This window comes from Coregonus lavaretus (genome assembly GCF_964263955.1).
Source record: "Coregonus lavaretus genome assembly, chromosome: 13".
In the NCBI taxonomy this organism is placed as follows: Eukaryota; Metazoa; Chordata; class Actinopteri; order Salmoniformes; family Salmonidae; genus Coregonus; species Coregonus lavaretus.
In genome coordinates, this window is record NC_140000.1 from 31,958,791 (window position 1) to 31,983,893 (window position 25,103).

General features: G+C 43.5%; 1 protein-coding gene across 2 annotated transcripts; it reads right to left on the bottom strand.

Moving 5' to 3' along the window:
• Positions 1–2,797: 2,797 nt before the first annotated feature.
• Positions 2,798–25,022, bottom strand: LOC311140651 (E3 ubiquitin-protein ligase E3D-like). 2 transcript variants are annotated; one of them, XM_084175798.1, is made up of 10 exons: positions 24,684–25,022; positions 19,700–19,905; positions 18,347–18,437; positions 17,710–17,950; positions 15,240–15,312; positions 14,194–14,272; positions 13,695–13,803; positions 13,352–13,548; positions 11,389–11,527; positions 2,798–3,141 (listed from the first exon to the last, which is right to left on the bottom strand). In XM_084175798.1, the coding sequence occupies exons 1-10, from the start codon at positions 24,758–24,760 to the stop codon at positions 3,121–3,123; spliced, it is 1,233 nt and encodes a 410-aa protein (XP_084031924.1). In that variant the 5' UTR covers positions 24,761–25,022; the 3' UTR covers positions 2,798–3,120. The 2 variants fall into 2 exon arrangements, with proteins under 2 accessions (XP_084031924.1, XP_084031923.1); XM_084175797.1 differs by having other exon boundaries at positions 2,854–3,141; positions 19,694–19,905; positions 24,684–24,858.
• Positions 25,023–25,103: the final 81 nt, after the last annotated feature.

A 25,103-nucleotide genomic window follows, 5' to 3' on the forward strand; every position in this document is an offset into this window, starting at 1 on the left:
CATCCATACCTGAATGAGTTTGAATGGGTCCACTTTCTTAAATTGGTGTGTGTGTGTTCTCCAGAAGTAGTGTGTGCCTAATCTCCCATGCAACACATTTTCAATCTTGCTATCACATACAAGCTCCCTGATTGACAAACACACACACAGTCGCACACGCTAGCATGCAGCCAGTGTTTGTAAGACCGTAATCACATTTGAGAGTTACAGTAGTAAAGGCTAGTTACAACCTTTTATTCTCTCAAGGTAGGTTTTCCTCCCTTCCTTTTCTAAGGCATCCTCTGAGATGAAAAAACCTGTCAAGCTATGTTCAAATCATAGGTCCAAATAGGAAGAAAATAATTACTGAAAATGAAAATAATGTTTTTCGCAGTTGTGCATTTCTCTAAAGACAACTAGATGAGTCGGCTAATGAGCAGCACAATGCCCAACGTCACCTTGGAGGATATCATTTTTTATTTGACACATTGTTGTCTTTGATCAAAGACGAGGGGAATGAAAGACAGCATCTCCCCAAGGCTACCAAACGCAGTGATTCCGAACAGTAAACACTGTTGATGTATCTGTCGTGTGTGTCTTCAGAACGAGGGCAACTCTTCCAGTACCTGCTTCGGTTCATGCTGATGGGTTATTTAGAGCTCACTTAATTTACTCTCATATGACAAGGGCTGGAAAGGGAGCCGAGACCCTCTTGACTGTTCAACACTGGATATATTTAATTAGCCAATTCACTCTCTGCTTTGCCGCCTCAGTGAGCACAATGAGCCTTTGTATTTTTTAAAGTAATTGTCAGTTGCCGCATCAGCACATGGCATATCCAGGCAGGCAAACTAGAGGAATCTACATCTCCTGGGGAGCTTGTAAAAATAACGTTAAGCACCTTATGTTGGCAAAGACACAATTCTGAATCGTCTCTCGTTGTCTGCTACATAACCTACGCAGATAGCTTGTCTTGTTCCCAAAACAATGATGGAGAGGGGTAGGCCTGAATAGCGGCAAAACAGAGACAGCAAAGAAATATCCAGGAATACAGCTTAGTGCTTGATACATTTGTTATTTCTGTTGGATCCGTGTTGAGAAGCTCAGTTCCCCCCATTATACAGTACTGTTAAGGTCTACCTTTAATCTTGCTTACTACAGAGAGTTACTGTTAGCTGGTCTAACTCTGCATCTACATCAGCTAGGGCAGACCCTGTTACAGTTTCTTGCTGTTGTACAGCTACCAACAATGACCCCCGTATACTGTACCTGTGTTGGGATTCACTATAGTTGTGTCCTAATATTGGTTAAGCAGATAGCCTACCTTGTTCACAAAACCATGATAGACAAGATCGGTCTGAAAAGCCCCAAAATAGAGCGCCAAAACAAATTATATCAGTACATTTGGGTACCTTAGTTTTTCATGAAGCTCAGCTCGTGGTACTCAAACCATGACCCTTTAGCTTGCTCACTATAGACTTAAAGTGATGCTGAATATAACTATTCCCTTATTGTTAATAGGGCAGACCCTGTTCCACTTCATTGCTATTCTGTGTCCAGTTGCTACCAACAATGACCTCCTTATAGCCTATGGGGATGCACAATAGTTGTGTCCTATTATCGGTTTATAGACCCACTGTAACAGAACATCCAAATACTCCAAATGAAACTGGATTACACTGGCTTTCCTTGAGTCTAACGGAGTTATAAAACAATATTCTGCATCAAATATATGTTGTCATCTACTTTTAAAGCTGGGTGAGTTTCTAGTGTACATTAATCTAAGGAAGTATTTGTAATTAAAGTTCAGCTAGCTGACATTCAGAAAACTCTGGAGCGCTAGATCTCATAAGCAACCATATAATTACTAGTTCTCTGGTAAAGAAAGTCATTATAGCAGAGTTATTAGAATGGTGCTGTCAGCTGATTTCCTCTCACACAGTAGCAGGTATTGTGGCGAGGAAAAGTGGGTAAAGAGAGGTAAAATGAAAGGCCTTGATTTCCGTGAGACTTTTTGAAAAGAAAACAACAATGTTACCGCCTGTCACAGAGGTTACATACAGTGCCCTCCGTAATTATTGGGACAGTGAAGCATTTTGAAATCAAACAATGACTATGGAGGTTAAAGTGCAGACTGTCAGCTTTCATTTGAGGGTATTTCCATCCATATCGGGTGAACCGTTTAAAAATTACAGCACTTTCTGTACATAATCCCCCCCATTTTAGGGGAGCAAAGGTATTGGGACAAATTCACTTATGTGTATTAAAGCAGTAAAAAGTTTAGTATTTGGTCCCATATTCATAGCATACAATGACTACATCAAGCGTGTGCCTACACATTTGTTGGATGCATTTGCTGTTTGTTTTGGTTGTGTTTCAGGTGATTTTGTGCCCAATAGAAATGAATGGTAAATCATGTATTGTGTCATTTAGAATATAATGTTTCTAAACACTTCTGCATGAATGTGGATGCTACCGTGATTGCTGAATGAATCGTAAATAATGATGAGTGAGAAAGTTAGACACACAAATATCATACCCCCCAAAAAAATGCTAACCTCCCATTATTGTAATGTTGAGAGGTTAGCATGTCTTAGGGGTATGATATTTGTGCATCTAACTTTTTCACTCATCATTATTCACAATTCATTCAGGATTATCCATAATCATGGTAGCATCCACATTACTGTAGAAGTGTTTATAAACATATTCTATTCTTATTTACAATAAAAGTGACTCCAAAATGACACAATACATTATTTACCCCCCCCCCCCCCCCCCACCCCGTTTAAAAAACATGCACTTCAACAGGCATGTTAGTCAGATTCACTATTTAATCTGGGCAGGTCAATAACTCAGACATTCCATTGGAATGATTAGTTATAAGTATTTTAATAGCAGCTATCAGGGTCATGTTCAGTAGGTCCAAATTGAAAAAACCTTTAAATGTATAATGAAATGAGTGTTCTTTTTGGAAATGCTCGACACAGAGGTACGTACTACCTGAACTTCATCAATAGAACTTGGTTTTCCCTTACATGCCTCTTGAACACAGCCTAAGACAGATAAGTCACTGTACTCTACTGTTCCGGTCCTCCCTCTAGGAAAGATGAGTGGATCCATGGCTCTTGACCTCTGACATTACAGTCTCATGTATGCCACCTGTAGAGAATTCAGATAGATAGATAGAGTTAGGTCTCTAAAGTGTAACAATAAGAGATACAATATTAATTTTCTCACCTGTATATGTACATTCAGTTTTGAGAATGACACAAATATTAATTTTCACAAAGTCTGCTGCCTCAGTTTTTATGATGGCAATTTGCATATACTCCAGAATGTCATGAAGAGTGATCAGATGAATTGCAATTCATTGCAAAGTCCCTCTTTGCCATGAAAATGAACTTAATCCCCAAAAAACATTTCCACTGCATTTCAGCCCTGCCACAAAAGGACCAGCTGACATCATGTCAGTGATTCTCTCGTTAACACAGGAGAGAGTGTTGACGAGGACAAGGCTGGAGCTCACTCTGTCATGCTGATTGAGTTAGAATAACAGACTGGAAGCTTTAGAAGGAGGGTTGTGCTTGAAGTTATTGTTCTTCCTCTGTTAACCATGGTTACCTGCAAGAAAACACGTGCCGTCATCATTGCTTTGCACAAAAAGGGCTTCGCAGGCAAGGATATTGCTGCTAGTAAGATTGCACCTAAATCAACCATTTATCGGATCATCAAGAACTTCAAGGAGAGAGGTTCAATTATTGTGAAGAAGGCTTCAGGGCGCCCAAGAAAGTCCAGCAAGCGCCAGAACCGTCTCCTAAAGTTGATTTAGCTGCGGGTTCGGGGCACCACCAGTGCAGAGCTTGCTCAGGAATGGCAGCAGGCAGGTGTGAGTGTATCTGCACGCACAGTGAGATGGATGGCCTGGTGTCAAGAAGGGCAGCGAGGAAGCCACTTCTTTCCAGGAAAAACATCAGGGACAGACTGATATTCTGCAAAAGGTACAGGGATTGGACTGCTGAGGACTGGGGTAAAGTCATTTTCTCTGATGAATCCCCTTTCCGATTGTTTGGGGCATCCGGAAAAAAAGCTTGTCCGGAGAAGACAAGGTGAGCGCTACCATCAGTCCTGTGTCATGCCAACAGTAAATCATCCTGAGATCATTCATGTGTGGGGTTGCTTCTCAGCCAAGGGAGTGGGCTCACTCACAATTTTGCCTAAGAACACAGCCATGAATAAAGAATGGTACCAACACATCCTCCGAGAGCAACTTCTCCCAACCATCCAAGAACAGTTTGGTGATGAACAATGCCTTTTCCAGCATGATGGAGCACCTTGCCATAAGGCAAAAGTGATAACTAAGTGGCTCGGGGAACAAAACATCGACATTTTGGGTCCATGGCCAGGAAACTCCCCAGACCTTAATCCCATTGAGAACTTGTGGTCAATCCTCAAGAGGCGGGTAGACAAACAAAAACCCACAAATTCTGACAAACTCCAAGCATTGATTATGCAAGAATGGGCTGCCATCAGTCAGGATGTGGCCCAGAAGTTAATTGACAGCATGCCAGGGCAGATTGCAGAGGTCTTGAAAAAGAAGGGTCAACACTGCAAATATTGACTCTTTGCATAAACTTAATGTAATTATCAATAAAAGCCTTTGACACTTATGGAATGCTTGTAATTATACTTCAGTATTCCATAGTAACATCTGACAAAAATATCTAAAAACACTGAAGCAGCAAACTTTGTGAAGACCAATACTTGTGTCATTCTCAAAACGTTTGACCACGACTGTACAGCCAGCAAAATATAATCTTCATAACGTACAATGAAACTGACTTATGATGAGTATACTGTATGGATTGTTTTAAAACAATGGTAAAAACAGTGACATTTACGTAAATGTGCTCGGATAAAATGAAGATATTTGTCGGCTCGTGGTCCTCTCTTTCATGGTCAGATGGTTGACATAGCAGTACATTAAGAACAATAACAAAAAACACAGGTCTTGCACATACACGCACACAAAACTCAAACCCATTCAGTACCAAAGCCATCTCCTAGTCCTGGTTGTTTGCCTGGAAGAGGGTCACAGCTCTGCCTGACTATCTCCTGTGAGACCGCTATCTTGGGATGATGGATGAGGGCATTGGCTTCACACAAGGCTCCCTCCAGAAACTTATCTCAGCCTGCACACCGCATCAACACTCATTCACACAAATGATAACAAATAAGTCTGTGACAGCAAATGAGGGCCCAAAGGTGAATGTGCTACAAAATAGCTAAGCCCCCAAAGAAAAATACAATAAAAACTAAGCAAGAAACAAGCTACTATTTATTCCCTTTGACTGGAGAGTGAACCTCAACCTCTAATGTTAATGCTTTCAAGTGTGTAGCTTTGAACCAGCTGCTGTCATTGATAGATGGTTGCAATGGCGCCTAGTGGCAGACTTTGTAGTTTACTCCTGCAAACATATCCTTAAATTATTTGTTAAGTGATTTTATGTGCATTGTTTTTTATAAACGTTTTGTTTTTTGATAGCTAATCAAGTATTGAACACAGATATCTAGTTTTTCTTTTTTAATCAACAACGTTAAATTAGTTAACATATTTGACTACTTCTAGCTAATTATTTGGATTCAAATACCATCTCAGATCCTCCTAGATCATCTCATATCTACTGCACCAAAGACTGGACCAAAAGATACAGAAATGGCAGCAACTATCACTCACTACACCCAAGGATTCCTCAGAAGTTTTGAACATATTAAAACAACCCTGTGCAGGGAGCTGAAGAACAATCTTATGCAATACGGGATCCTATGAAAACATGCAGACGGCGAGGACAACGGGGTGGTAGGAGACTAATGAACAAACTTAAATCTATTGTGTGCACTCGCAATGCGAGCAGTAGATCACCGGATGTGGATGATAGAGGACACTGGGCAGTTCTGGAGGTTTCCCCTCAGGCAACTTCCAAAGTAATTCCACGGAGGCTTTTAAATGCAACAACCATAAACAACAAAGGCTTACTACTGAATGACATCATCACTGATAAGGTCTAGACTTTCGCTGCCTCACTGAGACTTCAGTCCAATGAGTACCTATCCCTCAACCAATGCACTCCATCTGGCTACACCTACCTGGACTGTCCTCGCACATCCGGACAGGTTGGCGGATTGGCTGTAATCTGCAGGACTGACCGCACTGTGAAGTCTACTCCAGTACTAGCGGTCTCACCTTTTGAATGCATGGTTTTCAAAATCACTGGCTCAGTATCAGTACTTGCTGTGCTGATTTATCGGCCTCCTAAGCTCAACTCTGACTTTCTTGTGGAACTATCTGTGGCTCAATACAACACTGCCTTGGCCTCCATCCTGGATGAAGTTGCTCCTTTGAAAACCCACCTGGTGTCTTTCTCCAAATCTTCTCCCTGGTACACTGAGGAGCTACGCTCTCTCAAAGCAACTGGCTGTCGTCTAGAATGACAGTATAAGAAAACTTGTCTAACAGTACATGCGCAGATGTATGAGCAACATCAGCAAGAATACAAACAGGCCATTAATGCAGCTCGGACATTCTACTTCTCCCAACTGATCAGCAACGGCAGTGGTAACTCCCGGGTGCTGTTCTCTTCCAACCTGTCAACAATTCTGCTACCTCAGCCTCCCCAGAACAGTGCAACAAATACCTGTGCTTCTTCCCAAAAAATATTGAAAACACCATCCTCTCCAGTTGATCTACCCAGTCCTATGCTCCCTGAGTCAAAGTTCTCCACCTTCACCACAGTCACTGCAGCTGATGTAACCAAGCTGGTTAGGACAATGAGGCCCACCACTTGCTCACTTGACCCTATCCCCACCTCCCTTGTCAAGACCTGGTTACCTGCTCTGGAGCCTTTCTTCACAGAAATTATCAACAAGTCCCTCATCACTGGATGTGTCCCCTCCTCAGCTCAAACTGTCCGCAGTCACACCAGTACTTAAAAAGCCTGGATATGACCCTGACAACCTCCAGAACTACAGGCCTATTTCCAACCTGCCCTTCCTGAGTAAGTGCCTCCCTCGAACGTGCTGTTTCTAACCAACTCCAAAACCACCTGGCACTCACAACCTACTTGAGCCCTTCCAGTTGGGTTTCAGAGCTAGACACAGCACCAAGACTGCCCTGGTAAGGGTCACCAATGACCTCCTCATGAATGCTAACTCTGGGGCTGACATCCTCAATACTGCTGCACCTCAGTGCAGCATTCGACACGGTCAGCCACACCATCCTGCTGTACCGCATGGAGAAGCTCCTGGGCCTGTCAGACACTGTTCTGGTTCAGGTCCTATCTCACTGCTCGCTACCAGTTTGTAGCCATTGGTCCTAGTAGGTGAGACAGTTGTGGTCCGACAGGGGGTCCCCCTCAAGGCTTGGTCCTGGGGCCACTACCGTTTTGTATCTACATGCTGCCACTGAGAAACATCTTGAGGAAACACGGACTGGGCTTTCACGTCTATGCTGACGACACTCAGCTGTATGTCTCCACAAACACTGACACTGCCAATGCCACTGCACTCCTGGTCAGCTGCCTGCAGGACATCAAAGCATGGATGCAGTTGAATTTCATGCAGTTAAACTACAAAAAGACAGAGGTTGTCCTGATTGGCACTCACACCATCATTGACTAAATCAGCAGCCTCAATATTGATGGTGTCAAGGTCCTCCCCTCCAGTGAGGTTCACAACCTGGGTGTGATATTTGACAGTCAGCTCTCGTTTGAGGTCCACATCAAGACTGTGACCAAAGTCTAATTTTTCCATCTATGGAACATCGCCAGGTTATGACCTATGCTATCACAACCTGCAGCTGAGCGACTCATCCACGCCTTTATTTCATTTTAACGGCCCTTTTGTTGCTGTATCTGCAAAGTGCCTAAACAGGCTACAATATGTCCACAACTGTGCTGCACGTGTCCTCACCCACACTTCCCCCCCGTGAGCACATCAATCCAGTGCTGTTCAACTTCCACTGGATCCACATATGCTCACGCATCGACTACAAAATCCTGGTTCACACCTACCAAGGTCTCCACAGCTCTGGACCCAAGTATTTACATTTTACATAATTTAGCAGACGCTCTTATCCAGAGCGACTTACAGTTAGTGCATACATTATTCTTTTTTATTTTCATACTGGCCCCCCGTGGGAAACGAACCCACAACCCTGGCGTTGCAAACCCCATGCTCTACCAACTGAGCTACCTCCCTGCCAGCCATTCCCTCCCCTACCCTGGACGACGCTGGGCCAATTGTGCGCCGCCCCTTTGGTCTCCCGGTTGCGGCCGGCTACAGCAGAGCCTGGATTCGAACCAGGATCTCTAGTGGCACAGCTAGCACTGCGATGCAGTGCCTTAGACCACTGCGCCACTCGGGTACCTGTCTGACCTCATTCTATCCTCCTGCCCCACACGCACCCTTCGCTCCTCCAGGTCCATCTTCCTTCAGCAGCCCCGCAGCAGACTAAAAACTATGGGTGACAGGGATTTCAGTTGTGCGGCTACAGAACACACTCCCAGACACTATTAGGGAAGAGTCTCTGTCCTCCTTTAAGGCACAGCTCAAGACTGTGCTGTTCAGAAAAGCTTTCCAGGACCTCGGGTAATTCTGTTCTCATGTCCTCCCGACCTGATGATATCTGTATATCGCTTTGTTCTTTTGTCTGTATCTATGTTCTGTTTTTTGGATTGTTTTTATTATTATAATTTTTTTAATGGCGCCTTGAGTGTGAGAAAAACGCTTTACAAATTAAATGAATTATTATTGACATAAGGTCCTGCTACATTCCAAGAATAGTTGTGATATGCTAGTGTGCTACCCAGGGGTGAAACAGATACTCATCACAGCTTCATCGTGAGCTCACAGCAGTAACAAATTATAATAATGGAAATACAATTTCAGCCCGCCTCCTTTATAAACATCTATTTCCCCCAACTTCCTAGGGATATTCATTTTTTTTTATATTTGAGAGAAACACTTCTTCCAGTACCAGGAGATTGCATTTGACCAGTACAGTTTATTTTCTTTCTATCACTGTACTATGGCTCTTTTGTCAGAGGTAGTAGTATTCACAGCGGGGTGTTTATCTGTCAACATTAAAAGGGCTGATACGACTAGAGGAGAGAAGCTTCAGAAGCCATAGGCTCAGCTTTGATGCTCTGCTACATGCGTTCTGTTATCACAACACTCGACAAGTGGCGAGGTGACAGAGGGAATATTATTTTCTCCACTTGACAAGAAAAATATCTGAGGGGGAAAAAAACACACAAATGACATGTGTGAACGGGAATGGGATGCTGAAGTGAAAGCAGTTTGCCTACACTGAAACTGTGTTCTAAAGGGAATAAGGCATTTCTGAAAGTGTGATCTAGGCTACTGACTGAGGGAGGTTTCTGATTGAGGAGAGCCACAGCAACTGACTGAGTAATCTAAATTATGGGGACCATCCACACGGAGTCATTTAGTCTAATACAATACAGTGCGGGTTAGCGGAGAATTCTTATTCCGACAAATCCCCTTTTTCATGCATCCCTTGGCATAGAGGTAATGAGACGAGGCGCGTGTATCCGAGGGAGGTAATTGATTTCAACAATGTGCCACAGTAGTGTGCAAGACATCGGCAGGGTGAGACCTGAAATATATATATCAAAATTTTCTTGCATTTTGCCCCTTACCTATTTCTGTCCATTTTTTATATTTTTTGTATATATTTTTCATTTTAATTTTTTTTGTAATTTAGCAGACGCTCTTATCCAGAGCGACTTACAGTTAGTGAGTGCATACATTTTTATTTTTGTTCATACTGGCCCCCCTTGTGCTGTCTGTTCCCTGATGCAGGGGAGGCACTCTGCACTGGAACTACTTTACACCCCATTACAACGCAGCACAGCTCAGACAACACACCATTCCTCCTCCAATAATGAGAGGCTAAATCTGGTTAGTAGGGCTAACACAATAGACTGGCACTGGAAGGCACACTCACCATTTCACATGCCCACACACACACACACACACACACACACTATTCGGGCTACATTATCAATTTGGGAGTTTTCAGCCCTCATCTGCTGTAACTCTATCTGACTATGTGATTGCATTACTCTCTGGTACTACTAGGCCTACAGCAGAGCAGTGAATCCACCTCTATAGTGGAGGTATTTAAGTGACTAAATCAGACACTCTTCATCACTCCCCTCAGTCCGTCTTGTCTCTTCTCCATTTTAGTGACATGCAGTCTAAGTACCCTGTCCTAAAACAAGTCCCTTTTCAGCAGTAGCATAATCACTCACGGTCAGGACAAGACATTGATAGCCTCGATTTCCAGGCTTTCCATGCTGAGTGATGAACGGGATTTGGGAATATGGTAACGTCGGGGGAGTATGGTATCGCAACTATAGACAATTGATGGTTTCTATGTAAAATCTGTATTTAAACTAAAAAGACTTATTGCAACATCTGGAATGTACGGAATTACTAACTCAACACCATACACACCTATCAGACTGAAATACGACAAACTTAAGATAACTTCTTTCCTTACTTTTTCAATTCTCTCTCTCTCCCCTCCCTCTAAGTGGAATTGATAGCTTCTGCCAGAGTCAAAATGAGTTCCTCCTCCCCTGTACAGACCCAGAAGGCAAGTAACAGAGTTTTGTGAAGGAGGGAAGGAACACAAAATATGATATTGCAGAGAGAGAGAGAGAGAGAGAGAGAGAGACAGCTCTTAAATGTAATAAGCAGTCTCGTAGAGGTTTGGTACAGTAGTGGTGGAGGGAAGTGAAAACAGTAAGTAGTAAGCATTTTAATCAAAGGACCCAGAGCCATGATAACTATATAATGAGACAGGAGGCAGAGTCCTTATTTACTGCCACGCTGAATAAGCAGGAGCTCAAAATGTTTGTTTACGTTATTTTTCAAATTTTTGTGGATGTTAGGCTACTTCAACTTCTCCAACCATACGTCTTGCTCTCAGGTGAGTGCTGCTGTGACAGGTAAAGAAGCAGGGATGAGACAATGGTGGTAATTACTGTGAAACTGTCTGGAAGTCTCTGGAGAGTCCCTGGTGAAGTCAGCAAAGTTAACACCTCCTAGTCTTGCCTTGGTGCAACAAAATTCTCCCCTTTTGTAGTGTAGAGGAGACTGTTGTTGTGGGCACTAAAAAAGTTTGGCTACCCAGCAGTATTGGACCTAGCGTCTTCTGGACCTCTTTTCGAAAATGTGCGTAAAATTATTTAAAATGGTTGCAACGATAGCTACTAGGTAGAGGCTGTAAATAATGGATATCAACAATATGGAATCAAACAGTGTCATGTTCCTCCTGCCAAGGGAAGAAGCTCTGCCTACATTACCCAGAGGCCCTCTTACCTGGTAGGAGTTCATGGAATGCAGCGACGGATGGAGACAGGTAGTACTAGCTGTCAGCACTGACAATAGCTCCTGGCATGTGGTCAGGGGCAGGTCTAGGGTGTGGACACCGATGTCCTTCTCCCAGGTGTTCACAACACTGGACACACACAGAGATAAGGGAGAGCGAGAGAAAGAGACAAAGTGGGAGAAATAAAAAAATTATGAGAGCGAGAGAAAGACATGAAGAAAGAGACTGCATCAGTCAGAGTCAAATATCTCGCCGATGTTCACATCTTCTAGGCAAGGGGATATAAATCCCAGTTTGAAGCATTACGATGTTAATCAAATAATTATAATCTATCACTGGGTAATGTTGAACAGTGAGAGTTTGAAAGTGATGGAGGTATGAGAAAGTGAGGGATAGATTGATTCCCGGTCACAGGTTGTGGAAGCGATCCAGGTTTTTTCATTACATTTGGCCATCTGTGCAGCGGCTCTGCGAGAGACACTGCTGACAATGCCTTCGTATAGAAAGTAACACTCACTTAGTATACAGTGAATACAACTGCTTTTACAGTAAAGAAAACCTTAACACATGCAGCGCTGGTCATAAAACTTCAACGGTTACCCAAGTCCATCTGGGGTGTAGTCTTTAGGAACCATGTCCAAACAAAAGCAAATGAGCCGAAACAGGGAGGGACTAACCTGAACTTGTCGAATAAGAAACCCTCGTATTCGTTGCAAAATGTTTTGCTACGGTTTGTACTAATGAATACACCCCTGGTTGTAAATTAGATTAGTTCCACTAATCAAGTCATCGCCCTTGGTGACAGCCACAATTAAATTAAGCAGAAGCTCACTGATTCTCCCACCAATTAGAGACACATTACTGGTGTGCATCTCCAACAAACACCACGTCACCTCCAGTGCGTTCAACCAAAACAGACGGTGCGCCGTGATTAACATGGCTGAATTAATTAAAACATTGTCAGGGATGAATTATGTTACATATGTAACAGTATGTAGGCCTAGAGGAAACAGATGTTTCTCTAACACTTCCCCTCCTTCATATAAACTGTGTCAGCCAATTGCCACGTTGTTTTCTTCTGAAATGTTAGAGTGATCTGGTTTAAGCTAGTGTAGGGCAGGGCTCTCCAACCCTGTTCCTGGAGAGCTAACCCCAGTTGTAACTAACCTGATTTAACTTATTAACCAGCTAATTATCAACCTGTGAGCTAGATTAGGGTTGGAGCGAAAACCTACAGGATGGTAGCTCTCCAGGAACAGGATTGGAGAGCCTTGGCGTAGGGTATTAGTGTATTCAAATCCGAGCCTGGAGGTCCAGGGTATTGCAGGCTTTCTGTTCTTACCTGATATTTAATTGCACCCACCTGGTGTCCCAGGTCTAAATCAGTCCCTGATTAGACGGGAAGAATGAAAATCTAGCTTCGAGGTGTCATACTTAAACAGCAGGCAATTTCCCATCCTACATGCAGTTAACAGCATTGATGTGACGCACTGAGCTACGCTGAACTGTAGTGCCGTGCGGAGAGGAGTGGAGTCCTCTCCTTTCATCTACGGTTTATTCATTACAGCTCTGCTGCCAGTCTGCTGGAGGGGCTGTCACATTCTACGAAGCAAAACAAGACTTCTCTAAGGTGAAAAGGAAGAGGAAAAAGGAAATCATAACAGAAGTGAAGAATCCTCCTGCGTGGAACTCGGCATGGAGGAACATGGAGCACCCACCACATCTATCTGTGACTCATTTCTGTTCTCCAGGCTCACCCCCAGTTGCAAAACACAATTTTATAATAAAAAAAATACCAATAGTACAAACACCGAAAAATACCCATTATAAACAAATATCCTGAACAAACTGCACTGAAAGACCCCCCCCCAAAAAAAAATCATACTCTAGCAGAAATGCAGAGGCTGTCAGGCTGACATTCAGCAGGAGATGGGTATGTAGGCTATAGCTTACTCCTGGTGTGTGCTGCTAGTGCTGGCAGAGGGAGAACAGGAGAGATAGAGGACTTTGACGGCGCTGCCAGCCTTAGTTGGTGATTGACTCTCAGAACACTGGCGTTGGCTAGGAGAGGTGACAGCATCACCGCTGACAGTCGATGACGGAGTGGCAGAGAGAGAGGCGATGAGGGAGTCGCTGTTCAGGAGCCAGAGCTGAGGATCAGAAGAAGTCATTTAACACTTCACACCCTCTCTGTTAAAGTCACACACATTTCACCAATGCACACACCATCTCTGTCTCACATATTTCAAGCTCTCCCTCTCACACACACACACATATGCATGCACACACCTCTTACCAATATGAAGGCTTTTCCATCTGGGGTCTGGATAGAGAAACGAAACATGCTCTGCGACGAGGACAGCTCCACCAGTCTGGCAGCTATGGTCTGTTCCAGGAACAGTGACCTGTGGAAGAGTACGGCATGGTTAACCCTCATTATGAATTCTACCTTCCTATGTCTAAAATAATATTCTACATCTCTCATTGGCATTGTGGTCCTCTGTAGCTCAATTGGTAGAGCATGGCGCTTGTAACGCCAGGGTAGTGGGTTCGATCCCCGGGACCAACCATACGTAAAAATGTATGCACACACGACTGTAAGTGGCTTTGGATAAAAGTGTCTGCTAAATGGCATATTAGTCAGACCAAAAGGTAATATCTGGCATCTGCATAATGAAAAACTATGCATTTACATTGATTTGCACTTCGAGAAGCTGAGTATCTGAATGATGATGATGAGTCTCCAAAGATGTTATAGCAATATGCACCAGTCCGAGAAGCAGCAGCATAGTTACCTGTCTAGAGAGGTATCAAACTGGCTGTCTCCCACACTGGGTCTCACTGTCACCTCTGTGATGTAGAGTTTCAGGGTCCCTGCAACATTTAGAGAAACAATTTTAAAAATATATTTTAAATGTAACCTTTATTTAACTAGGCAAGTCAGTTAAGAACAAATTCTTATTTACAATGACGGCCTACCAAAAGGCAAAAGGCCTCCTGCGGGGCTGGGGGCTGGGATTAAACATAAAAATATAGGACAAAACACACATCACGACAAGAGAGACACCACAACACTACATAAAGAGAGACCTAAGACAACAACACAGCATGGTAGCAACACCACATGACAACAACATGGTAGCAACACAACATGGCAGCAGCACAACATGGTAGCAGCACAAAACATGGTACAAACATTATTGGGCACAGACAACAGCACAAAGGCAAGAAGGTGGAGACAACAATACATCTCGCGAAGCAGCCACAACTGTCAGTAAGTGTGTCCATGATTGAGTCTTTGAATGAAGTGATGGAGATAAAACTCTCCAGTTTGAGTGTTTTTTGCAGCTCGTTCCAGTCGCTAGCTGCAGCGAACTGAAAAGAGGATCGACCCAGGGATGTGTGTGGTTTGGGGACCTTTAATAGAATGTGACTGGCAGAACGGGTGTTGTATGTGGAGGATGAGGGCTGCAGTAGGTATCTCAGATAGGGGGGAGTTATTGAGCAAACCCTCATGCAGATATGCCCAGGTCAGGTTCTCTTTTCTAATGCAATGCAACTTTATTTTGGTTCAAGCCCCAGGGTAGATGATAAAAGTAGGAATTGAACAGACAAACAAAGGGCTGCTGGTCTTGTGCCATTCACTGCCTTTGAGCCCTTGAGCAAGGAATTTAAGCCCTAAAATTGCTCCGGCAGTGCAGCTCGGAGGCCGACACTGTGCTGCTCCCAACCAGTGTGTGTGTGTGTGTGTGTGTGTGTGTGTGTGTGTGTGTGTGTATGACGTTGGGTATTATGACAGCAAATCAATAAAATCCTGTATTCTATAAATACTGTTGTGTACCTGGTGCCACAGCCTCTCCCAGGCCGGCTGTACAGCTCTTACAGGAGACAAGTGTTCGCCTGCGGTTGGGTTTCTACAAAAATAACAGAAAAATAAAAAAGAAAGCTAAAGACAAGAACACACAGTTCTAATTTAAGTTCCTCCAAAACGGAAATCGATAACCACAATCAAACAGCCTAAAAAGAGGAGAGAGCAATGGGCAGGCAGAATTCCTCTCCTCGTCTCTCTTTCCACTTCCCATCCACTCAACCACAGCCACACTAAAAGGCCCAGACTGAGCCACAGAGAGTGACTAATAGATGGAGAGGGAAATCAATCCCACTCCAGATAGTGATGGGGAGAGAGAGCGAGAGAGAGAGAGAGAGCGGCAGAAAGAGACCGATAGAGAGAGAGAAAAAAAACTTGGCTTCAAACACCAGGCCTGGCTGTAGGCTCGGGTTAAAGTGGCTCACGATATGTGTTGATGTGCTGCCTGTCTGCCCGCCTCCTCAAGTTTCCTCTCTAAAAAGGGAGTGCTGCGAGCTGCTGCTGGTAGTGAAGTAGAGTGTGTCCATCTCATCCTGCCAGTCTCAGGCCCAGTGGGATGGGGGTATACAGATAGTCTCCCACTAACACTTAGCCTGAAGCACACTCACTGCTGATGTAACTACAGTACACTTTCCAAACATGAGGGAAACATTTGAAAATGACCAATGCTTTAACTTTACTTTTCGGTAGGTATACAGTACATTTGGGAGGGAGTGAGCGTGACGTGAAATGCCAAAATCCTATATTATGTACAGTGGGGAAAATAAGTATTTAGTCAGCCACCAATTGTGCAAGTTCTCCCACTTAAAAAGATGAGAGAGGCCTGTAATTTTCATCATAGGTACACGTCAACTATGACAGACAAATTGAGGAAAAAAAATCCAGAAAATCACATTGTAGGATTTTTAATGAATTTATTTGCAAATTATGGTGGAAAATAAGTATTTGGTCACCTACAAACAAGCAAGATGTCTGGCTCTCACAGACCTGTAACTTCTTCTTTAAGAGGCTCCTCTGTCCTCCACTCGTTACCTGTATTAATGGCACCTGTTTGAACTTGTTATCAGTATAAAAGACACCTGTCCACAACCTCAAACAGTCACACTCCAAACTCCACTATGGCCAAGACCAAAGAGCTGTCAAAGGACACCAGAAACAAAATTGTAGACCTGCACCAGGCTGGGAAGACTGAATCTGCAATAGGTAAGCAGCTTGGTTTGAAGAAATCAACTGTGGGAGCAATTTTTAGGAAATGGAAGACATACAAGACCACTGATAATCTCCCTCGATCTGGGGCTCCATGCAAGATCTCACCCCGTGGGGTCAAAATGATCACAAGAACGGTGAGCAAAAATCCCAGAACCACACGGGGGGACCTAGTGAATGACCTGCAGAGAGCTGGGACCAAAGTAACAAAGCCTACCATCAGTAACACACTACGCCGCCAGGGTTTCAAATCCTGCAGTGCCAGACGTGTCCCCCTGCTTAAGCCAGTACATGTCCAGGCCCGTCTGAAGTTTGCTAGAGTGCATTTGGATGATCCAGAAGAGGATTGGGAGAATGTCATATGGTCAGATGAAACCAAAATAGAACTTTTTGGTAAAAACTCAACTCGTCGTGTTTGGAGGACAAAGAATGCTGAGTTGCATCCAAAGAACACCATACCTACTGTGAAGCATGGGAGTGGAAACATCATGCTTTGGGGCTGTTTTTCTGCAAAGGGACCAGGACGACTGATCCGTGTAAAGGAAAGAATGAATGGGGCCATGTATCGTGAGATTTTGAGTGAAAACCTCCTTCCATCAGCAAGGGCATTGAAGATGAAACGTGGCTGGGTCTTTCAGCATGACAATGATCCCAAACACACCGCCCGGGCAACGAAGGAGTGGCTTCGTAAGAAGCATTTCAAGGTCCTGGAGTGGCCTAGCCAGTCTCCAGATCTCAACCCAATAGAAAATATTTGGAGGGAGTTGAAAGTCCGTGTTGCCCAGCGACAGCCCCAAAACATCACTGCTCTAGAGGAGATCTGCATGGAGGAATGGGCCAAAATACCAGCAACAGTGTGTGAAAACCTTGTGAAGACTTACAGAAAACGTTTGACCTGTGTCATTGCCAACAAAGGGTATATAACAAAGTATTGAGAAACTTTTGTTATTGACCAAATACTTATTTTCCACCATAATTTGCAAATAAATTCATAAAAAATCCTACAATGTGATTTTCTGGATTATTTTTCCTCATTTTGTCTATCATAGTTGACGTGTACCTATGATGAAAATTACAGGCCTCTCTCATCTTTTTAAGTGGGAGAACATGCACAATTGGTGGCTGACTAAATACTTTTTTTCCCCACTGTATCTAACGAACATCAAAGTGATGAGCAAGGCTAAAACGGCATTGATCTTCTGTCTCAGAGGTTCCTTCCTTTCTTGCCTCCTCTCACCCCTGTGTGCTGATTTTGACCGTCAGCCATTTTGTTGGTGATGGGGCTGGGGCTGAGCTCCTGGGTGAGAGTCTCCTCACAGCCTCTGTCCCGGGGCACAAGGAGGTGAGTGTCGCCCAGTAAACAGTCCTCCGCTCTGGGCAGCAGCTTCAGGTTGGCAAAGGGGTCCGGATGGCAGCACCAGTCATCCACCAGGGAGCTCCAGTTGCCGTTGGGGAGAGGGAGCACTCGCTTGAACACCCTGAGAAAAATACATGACATTACATTGTTATACATTGGAGACTATTTGTACTGTGATGAAATGAATCGATTAGTTCAATCAAAAACCTATTTGCATTAACAGGGAAAGCTGTGCAATATTCCAGTTCTACCCATTTTCCATGACATAACGTTACAAACATATGTATTCACTAAGTTATGGCAGGTGTGTGTGGGTGTGCATGTATCCCCCTATCCCAATGTCTCCATGACATTGGGAGACGAGATGAGACAGAGCACAGCATTGTCCTCTAGCTCAAACAGCCATCCATCTCCCTCACTGAACCCATCTTCTCCACTACTTTGAGCGGCACTACTTCCTGTGTCTGAACGGAGGGCGTAAATAAACCAACAAACTTCCTCCCTGTGGTCGTCTCACCTCTCCTCTAACACCCTGGTCCCACAGGACTGGCAGTGGAAGCAATAACTCTCTTGGACCTGCAGCCTCTCCATCACACTCCCCAGGGCACCTGTTAGGAGAGAGCAGCCACAGAACACATAAACAACTCGAAACTTATCGGCGGAAAAGAGCTTCACCTAGAGACGGAGCAAAAGTCGATAAATACTGGGGTGGTGGCGGACTGGCAGTGGTGAAAGAAGCTTGGAAGAAAGCTGCCAATCAATCCGTTTTTGATTGGATTTGTCAATTAAAACTCCACCAGCTGTCCTTGTGTTGTGTCGGCTGGGCCGTCTTCCTCTCAGCTGGAGAGAGGCCGTTGGGTGGGGCGCTAAATTAGTCCCTCACACCATTACATTTACGTCATTTAGTGAACGCAGACAGAGAGATGAAGGATTCGGGTCTTAGGGGTCTGGGCCCATATCCACAAAGCATTTCAGAGAAGGAGTGCTCAAAAACAGATGAATTGCCCGCTTTCTTCCAAGCTGCTTTCACCACCGCCAGTCCGCCACCACCCCAGCGTTTAGCAACTTTCGCAGCCTAGATCATACTCTTTGTGGATATGGGCCCTGTTCTCTCTGGGAGAGAGACATGGGAGCAATCTCCTCTGGTTCCCTGGTTAGTGCTGCAATGACTCTACAGTTAATATAAGCAAGATCTGATGAGTGAGACAAAGTAAACCTGGGGTGTATTCATTTGACACCAAACGGAAGAAAACAGACTGACTACCTGAACCAATAAGAAATGCTAGTTTTTGTTTTCCGTTGCAAAACATGTTTGCTACAGTGTGCCTTAATAAATGCGACCCATGTATTGCATCCCTGAACAGTAGCATCAAAACATGCACTCAGTTCTTTCTCATGGAAGATGGTTGAGTATTACTCCACAAAAATCAGGTTACAGCTGATTCAGGTCAAAGATTCACATTGTCTGTATATCTATTGGTGTGTGTATTTTAGACATGACGGGCCAATTACTGAGCTCATGACTCAGTCCTTCATAGATCAGTACTGTGTGGGCTTATCAGGCTACAGAGAGCACACAGGAGGAGTCCTCCACTGTCTCAGATTCAGGGAAGGCTTCACAGCCACAGACTGACTCAAGCCAGATGAGAATATTATATAACCAGCCATAAATAACAAATTATCTGCTGATACTGTTCTGTCTTACCTGAAGTGGAGATGGTAATTAGGCTATGATATGTGAGAAACATACATTTACATGGGAGTAATTCTCTGTCTCTGTGTGTGTGGTCTGTGTGTGTGGTGTGTGTGTGTGTGTGTACGTGCACACATTTCTTTTTGAGTGCGTCAATACAGCTAGCCTCACCATTACCTGTGTCGTCTGTGTGCTGGTCCACTTTGAGGCGCATTCTGAAGTGCATCTCGTCTCCTGCTCCAGGTGCGTCCCTGCAGGAGCCCTCCACGAGGCTGACCCCTGCTGGCAACTCCACGATTAGCAGGCCCCGAGGAGTCCGGATGTGGAGGGATGAATCTCCTCCTGTAACGCTCACCTCTGCATAGCTCTTAGCCACATCTCTCCTGAGGGAGGGAGGGACAGACAGACATGCTGTTAAGCAATGTGTCATATTTTGCTAAGCACAGGTAAACCTGGTAACAAAACATATACAATTGGATTAATGATTCAGCATAATGGCAGGTCTCTGCACAATGGCTGACAGACAAATTAGACTGTGTTCCTTGACAAGTGGATGATAAACAAGTGAATGGAAGACCAGTGTGTGTGTGTGTGACAGTACTAAAGTCATTTATCATAACCTTCCAACCTGTCCTTATCCCCCTCTACCTCCTGCCTGTTGCTGTCTCAGCTCAAAACAGAAGCCTAATGAGTTAGAGGAAAATGTGCAGAGAGAGGATGCACTCACTGCTCTGAAGGGAGAAGGGCAAAGGAAAACAGCTATAGGCCAACTGAAGAGAGAGAGGGAGAGAGAAATAAAGATATATAGTGTGTGTGTGTGTGTGTGAGAAGAAAGAAAAAGGAAGGAAGAAAAAAAGAGTGGTGGGTAGGGGAATGTACAATGTTTGGCTAATACAGAAAATGAAATATTGCAGCGACACCCCTGATGCACTCATGCACGGATGATATGTTGCCCTCTGCTCAATCTCTGGGTTCGTTGCAATTATTTTCACTAGCCATGCAATGCGTCTCCGTCCATGCTTGACACAAGTGTTGTCCCCCATAAAGAAAAACATATTTCCCGAAGACAGCTTTTAAAATCTCGACTTGGTCGGCTGCATTGAATTTTCTCACTTCCAACCGAGTGGAGGAAGCAACAACAAACTGGAAGGAACTATTGCCAGGAACCATCTTCAGATTCTCTCTAAATTATTCTGTCTACAATGAGATCTTTTGACACAAGCCTACTTCATATAGGCTACTACTGCCACACCAGACAATACACAAGCGATTGGTAAAACAAGGGTCTCTAACCAGTAAACCTGCTATTTTTTACAAGATATTATCCAACTATAGAACAGTGCGGAAAAAACATATTGAATAAACAAAACGTACAGTCAATAATAGGCTAATTGACATAATTTGAGTCAATTGGAGGTGTACCTTCAAACTCAGTGCCTCTTTGCTTGACATCATGGGAAAATCAAAAGAAATCAGCCAAGACCTCAGGAAAAAAAATGGTAGACCTCCACAAGTCTGGTTCATCCTTGGGAGCAATTTCCAAACGCCTGAAGGTACCACATTCATCTGTACAAACAATAGTACACAAGTATAAACACCATGGGACCACACAGCCGTCATACCTAGCTCAATTGGTAGAGCATGGCGTTTGTAACGCCAGGGTAGTGGGTTCGATCCCCGGGACCACCCATAGGTAAACATTTATGCACACATGACTGTAAGTCGCTTTGGATAAAAGCGTCTGCTAAATGGCATATTATATTATTATACCGCTCAGGAAGGAGACGAGTTCTGTCTCCTAGAGATGAACGTACTTTGGTGCGAAAAGTGCAAATCAATCCCAGAACAACAGCAAAGGACCTTGTGAAGATGCTGGAGGAAACAGGTTCAAAAGTATCTCCACAGTAAAACGAGCCCTATATCGACATAACCTGAAAGGCCGCTAAGCAAGGAAGAAGCCACTGCTCCAAAACCGCCATAAAAAATCCAGACTACGTTTGCAACTGCACATGGGGACAAAGATCGTACTTTTTGGAGAAATGTCCTCTGGTCTGATTAAACAAAAATAGAACTGTTTGGCCATAATGACCTTCGTTATGTTTGGAGGAAAAAGGGGGATGCTTGCAAGCCGAAGAACACCATCCCAACCGTGAAGCACGGGGTGGCAGCATCATGCTGTGGGGGTGCTTTGCTGCAGGAGGGACTGGTGCACTTCACAAAATAGATGGCATCATGAGGAAGGGAAATTATGTGGATATATTGAAGCAACATCTCAAGACATCAGTCAGGAAGTTAAAGCTTGGTCGCAAATGGGTCTTCCAAATGGACAATGAACCCAAGCATACTTGGAATTTTTACTAGGATTAAATGTCAGGAATTGTGAAAAACTGAGTTTAAATGTATTTGGCTAAGGTGTATGTAAACCTCCGACTTCAACTGTATACACTAGTGTAACACTGGTGTTACAGTCAAAAAGCAGCATTAAGTGAGAAGAGTATACAATTATTCTCAGAGATGGAAAGATTCATTAGGGGCCGATTCAGATTTGAGATAAGTAGACTTAACATGGACTTAGGTCCATAAAACATGGTTTTAAGTCAACATGTTTTGTTTTAAGTCCATCTTAAGTAAACGTATCTCAAGTCTGAATAGTGCCCTAATGCTGCTTTTGTTACAGTCGAAAAGAAGCATTAAAGCCCTATTAAAACAAAACATTTTGACTCAAGTCCATGTTAAATGGACTCAAGTCCATGTTAAGTCTGACTAGTTGCCACAGCTGGAATGGCTCATTTCATTTGATTATATCTAAAAAAAAGCCCAATGAGAAACTGTTCATTTCCTACTCCACAATCCCACCTGGTGTAAAAATATAGCATTACATCCATGAGAACATGTTGGCCCAATAGATCTGCTGTAGGGCAGGGCCGTCACCAGTTTCATAACATTCGGGGCTCAGTTCTGAAGAGCAGGGGCTGAGGGGGTTGTAGGTCAGTGAAAAAAAGGGCCTTTTCTAATATCATTTCCTGCAATTCTACGTCATTTTATATGACTGGAGACATTACAATAAAAACGAACTACCCATGTCTTAAACGCAACCAATAGCATAGGCCAATGAAAAGAGAGGATACACAGATGTTAGACCTACAATATGAGGAAATTATAGTCCACCAACTTTCCGGTGGCACTCACCTATACAAATAGATTTTTCCCGCAATTGTATTTTGAAATATTGCGAAATACCTATAAACTGCTGTTCATTGACAGCCACAACTCAACAATCAGCGGTTTGATATTTGCCGCGCGGGCTGCCAATTGTGGGATTCCCGACTGGAGCCTAGGCCTATGCGCTCATAATGTGACAAAACACAATCTACAGCATAACAATAAATAAATAAATAAATTAGATATAGATCATGGGTGGATCAATTATGCTCTCTGGTCTAGTATTTTCAATGATTTCATTTATTTCTGGAGAGACAAGAGTAATTATATAATTTGGCACATTTCAATGTATCTGCAGCACTTCCAGCACTGCTATGTTTTCTTCCATGCGCTGTGCTCTCCCCAAGGCCAAATAATCAACACTTATTATTATTAATTAAATGGATTGTGCTCAATAACCCTGTATGAGGTTATTGTGTAGGTAGGCCTACTGTTACAATAATATATCAGCAAGTAGCCTATAATTACAAGAGAATAAATGCAGTAAGTCAATGAAGCCAATAGTGGTTCCAGCTATATTGTTATTGAAACGATGTAGGCCTTATGACCTTTTTAACCAATAAGAAAATATGTCAAATGACTTAACTAGCCTATAGGAAAAGTGCACAAATGTGTATTTGCATCAGTAGGCTATGTGACTGAAATGCATCAGAAAAGTATTGGAAAGTTCAGGAAAACATCAGAGGAGCTCATCAGATAGGCTATAGGCCTAATGTGTGTGTGTGTGTGTAGAGAAGATCTGAATTGCTTTCAATTGCTAGACTAAAGATCATGAGCACTCACCTCAATTTAGCTAATATTTCCCAACCTAATTGTAACCAAACATCCAAACAGAGATTCACTGAAAACAAACATCTGACATTGATTGATTTATCAAGATGAGTTCCCATGAGTGTCTCAAAACAGCGCAATGACGCTGTCTCAATCAAAACGGTGCTGGTATTATCAGTTGACCACATTTAACCAGTGGTGTAGTGCTATTTTTTGTAGGTTGCCTACCAGAGTACAATTTATTATTATTATTGTCATCTTTTCTGAATGAAAGTTGGTACCGACATGAAGCCTATTGTATAAAATCATTTTAGAATATACAATGCATCATCCAAATTGCACGATTGCCTAGCCTACACATACTGTAAGTGGCTCAAGGAAAATGTTCTATTTTTTAAATCCTAAAACACCAAATTAGGACATCATCACTGTCAATCGTCAATTATAATTATTCACGTTTTACATAGCTCCCGAGTGGCGCAGCGGTCTACGGCACTGCATCACTACAGACCCTGGTTCGTTTCCAGGCTGTTTCACAACCAGCGGTGATTGGGAGTCCCATAGCGTGGCGCACAACTGGCCCAGCGTCGTCCAGGTTAGGGTTTGCCCGGGGTAGGCCGTCATTGTAAATAAGGATTTGTTCTTAACTGACTTGCCTAGTTAAATAAATACAAACAAAAAATAAAAACATGTGAGACCTTCATGCATGCCAACGGGAAAATGCATTTCGATTATTGAATGATGTAAGGGTGGCTAACCGGCCTAACTACTGTGTTAATCGAATTTTCTAGCAGATGGAGTTAAACGTAGCCATAGCATAAGAAAGTGGCGGAGCGTCGCTACACTGCGCACCAACAGCACTACACCCCTGATTATAACAGTTGGATGACTTCGTGAGTTACACGATTCGGGGTTAAAGCCCTGAAAGCCAGGTCCTGGTGAAGTCCCTGATGTATGGCCAGGAGTTGATGTTCTAACTGTAGGCTAAACGTCACATAAGTGTGTGGTCCTTGAGGTGTTAAATACCTTTCTGCGTCTGTTATGCGCAGAATGTGTAAACGGCAGGAACGCACCCTCTGTCCTGTCCTGTCCTGCTAGCACAACTAGTTGACATTAGCCAACACTAGATACCGAGCTAGCGGTTGCTAACTATTTCGCAAATAATTACCTGAGAACAAGAAGACCACTTTGCAACCGCTTCCTTAGTTCGAGAAACACCCCAGCTCCTTTGACATTCTCTCCCATGGTGTGTCTGTGTTTTTCTTCTATTTACTTCTGGTGCTAGCAATGGCTAGCTGGCTAACCTTATTTAACAACAAAGACACGTGCAGTTTAGTTTTTGCTCTAACTGAGTTCAACGCGAAATGGCTTCGTACATCTGATTGTCAGTATGGTGAATTAAAGTAAATGTAGCAGTAAAAATCATCAGCGTATCAATTTAAACAGTGAAGACTTCTGTGGCATATATTTCACTAGCTATCAACACGAGCCGGAACCTTTCTACCGCTAGGATGGATTGCAGTCGGACAAATGAAGTAGACGTGCAGCAAACTGCAATGCAGACTGGGATAGCTGTAGAAGGGATTGT

Bases quoted from the DNA above. Each gene is read 5' to 3' on its own strand.
- LOC311140651 (XM_084175797.1), bottom strand. From the start codon at position 24,760: ATGGGAGAGAATGTCAAAGGAGCTGGGGTGTTTCTCGAACTAAGGAAG. The intron at 15,313-17,709 runs GTGAGAGGAGGC...TTATTTTTGTAG, and splicing joins GTCAAAATCAGCACACAGGG to AAACCCAACCGCAGGCGAAC. The intron at 3,142-11,388 runs GTAAGAGGGCCT...AATTCTCTACAG, and splicing joins ATTCCATGAACTCCTACCAG to GTGGCATACATGAGACTGTA.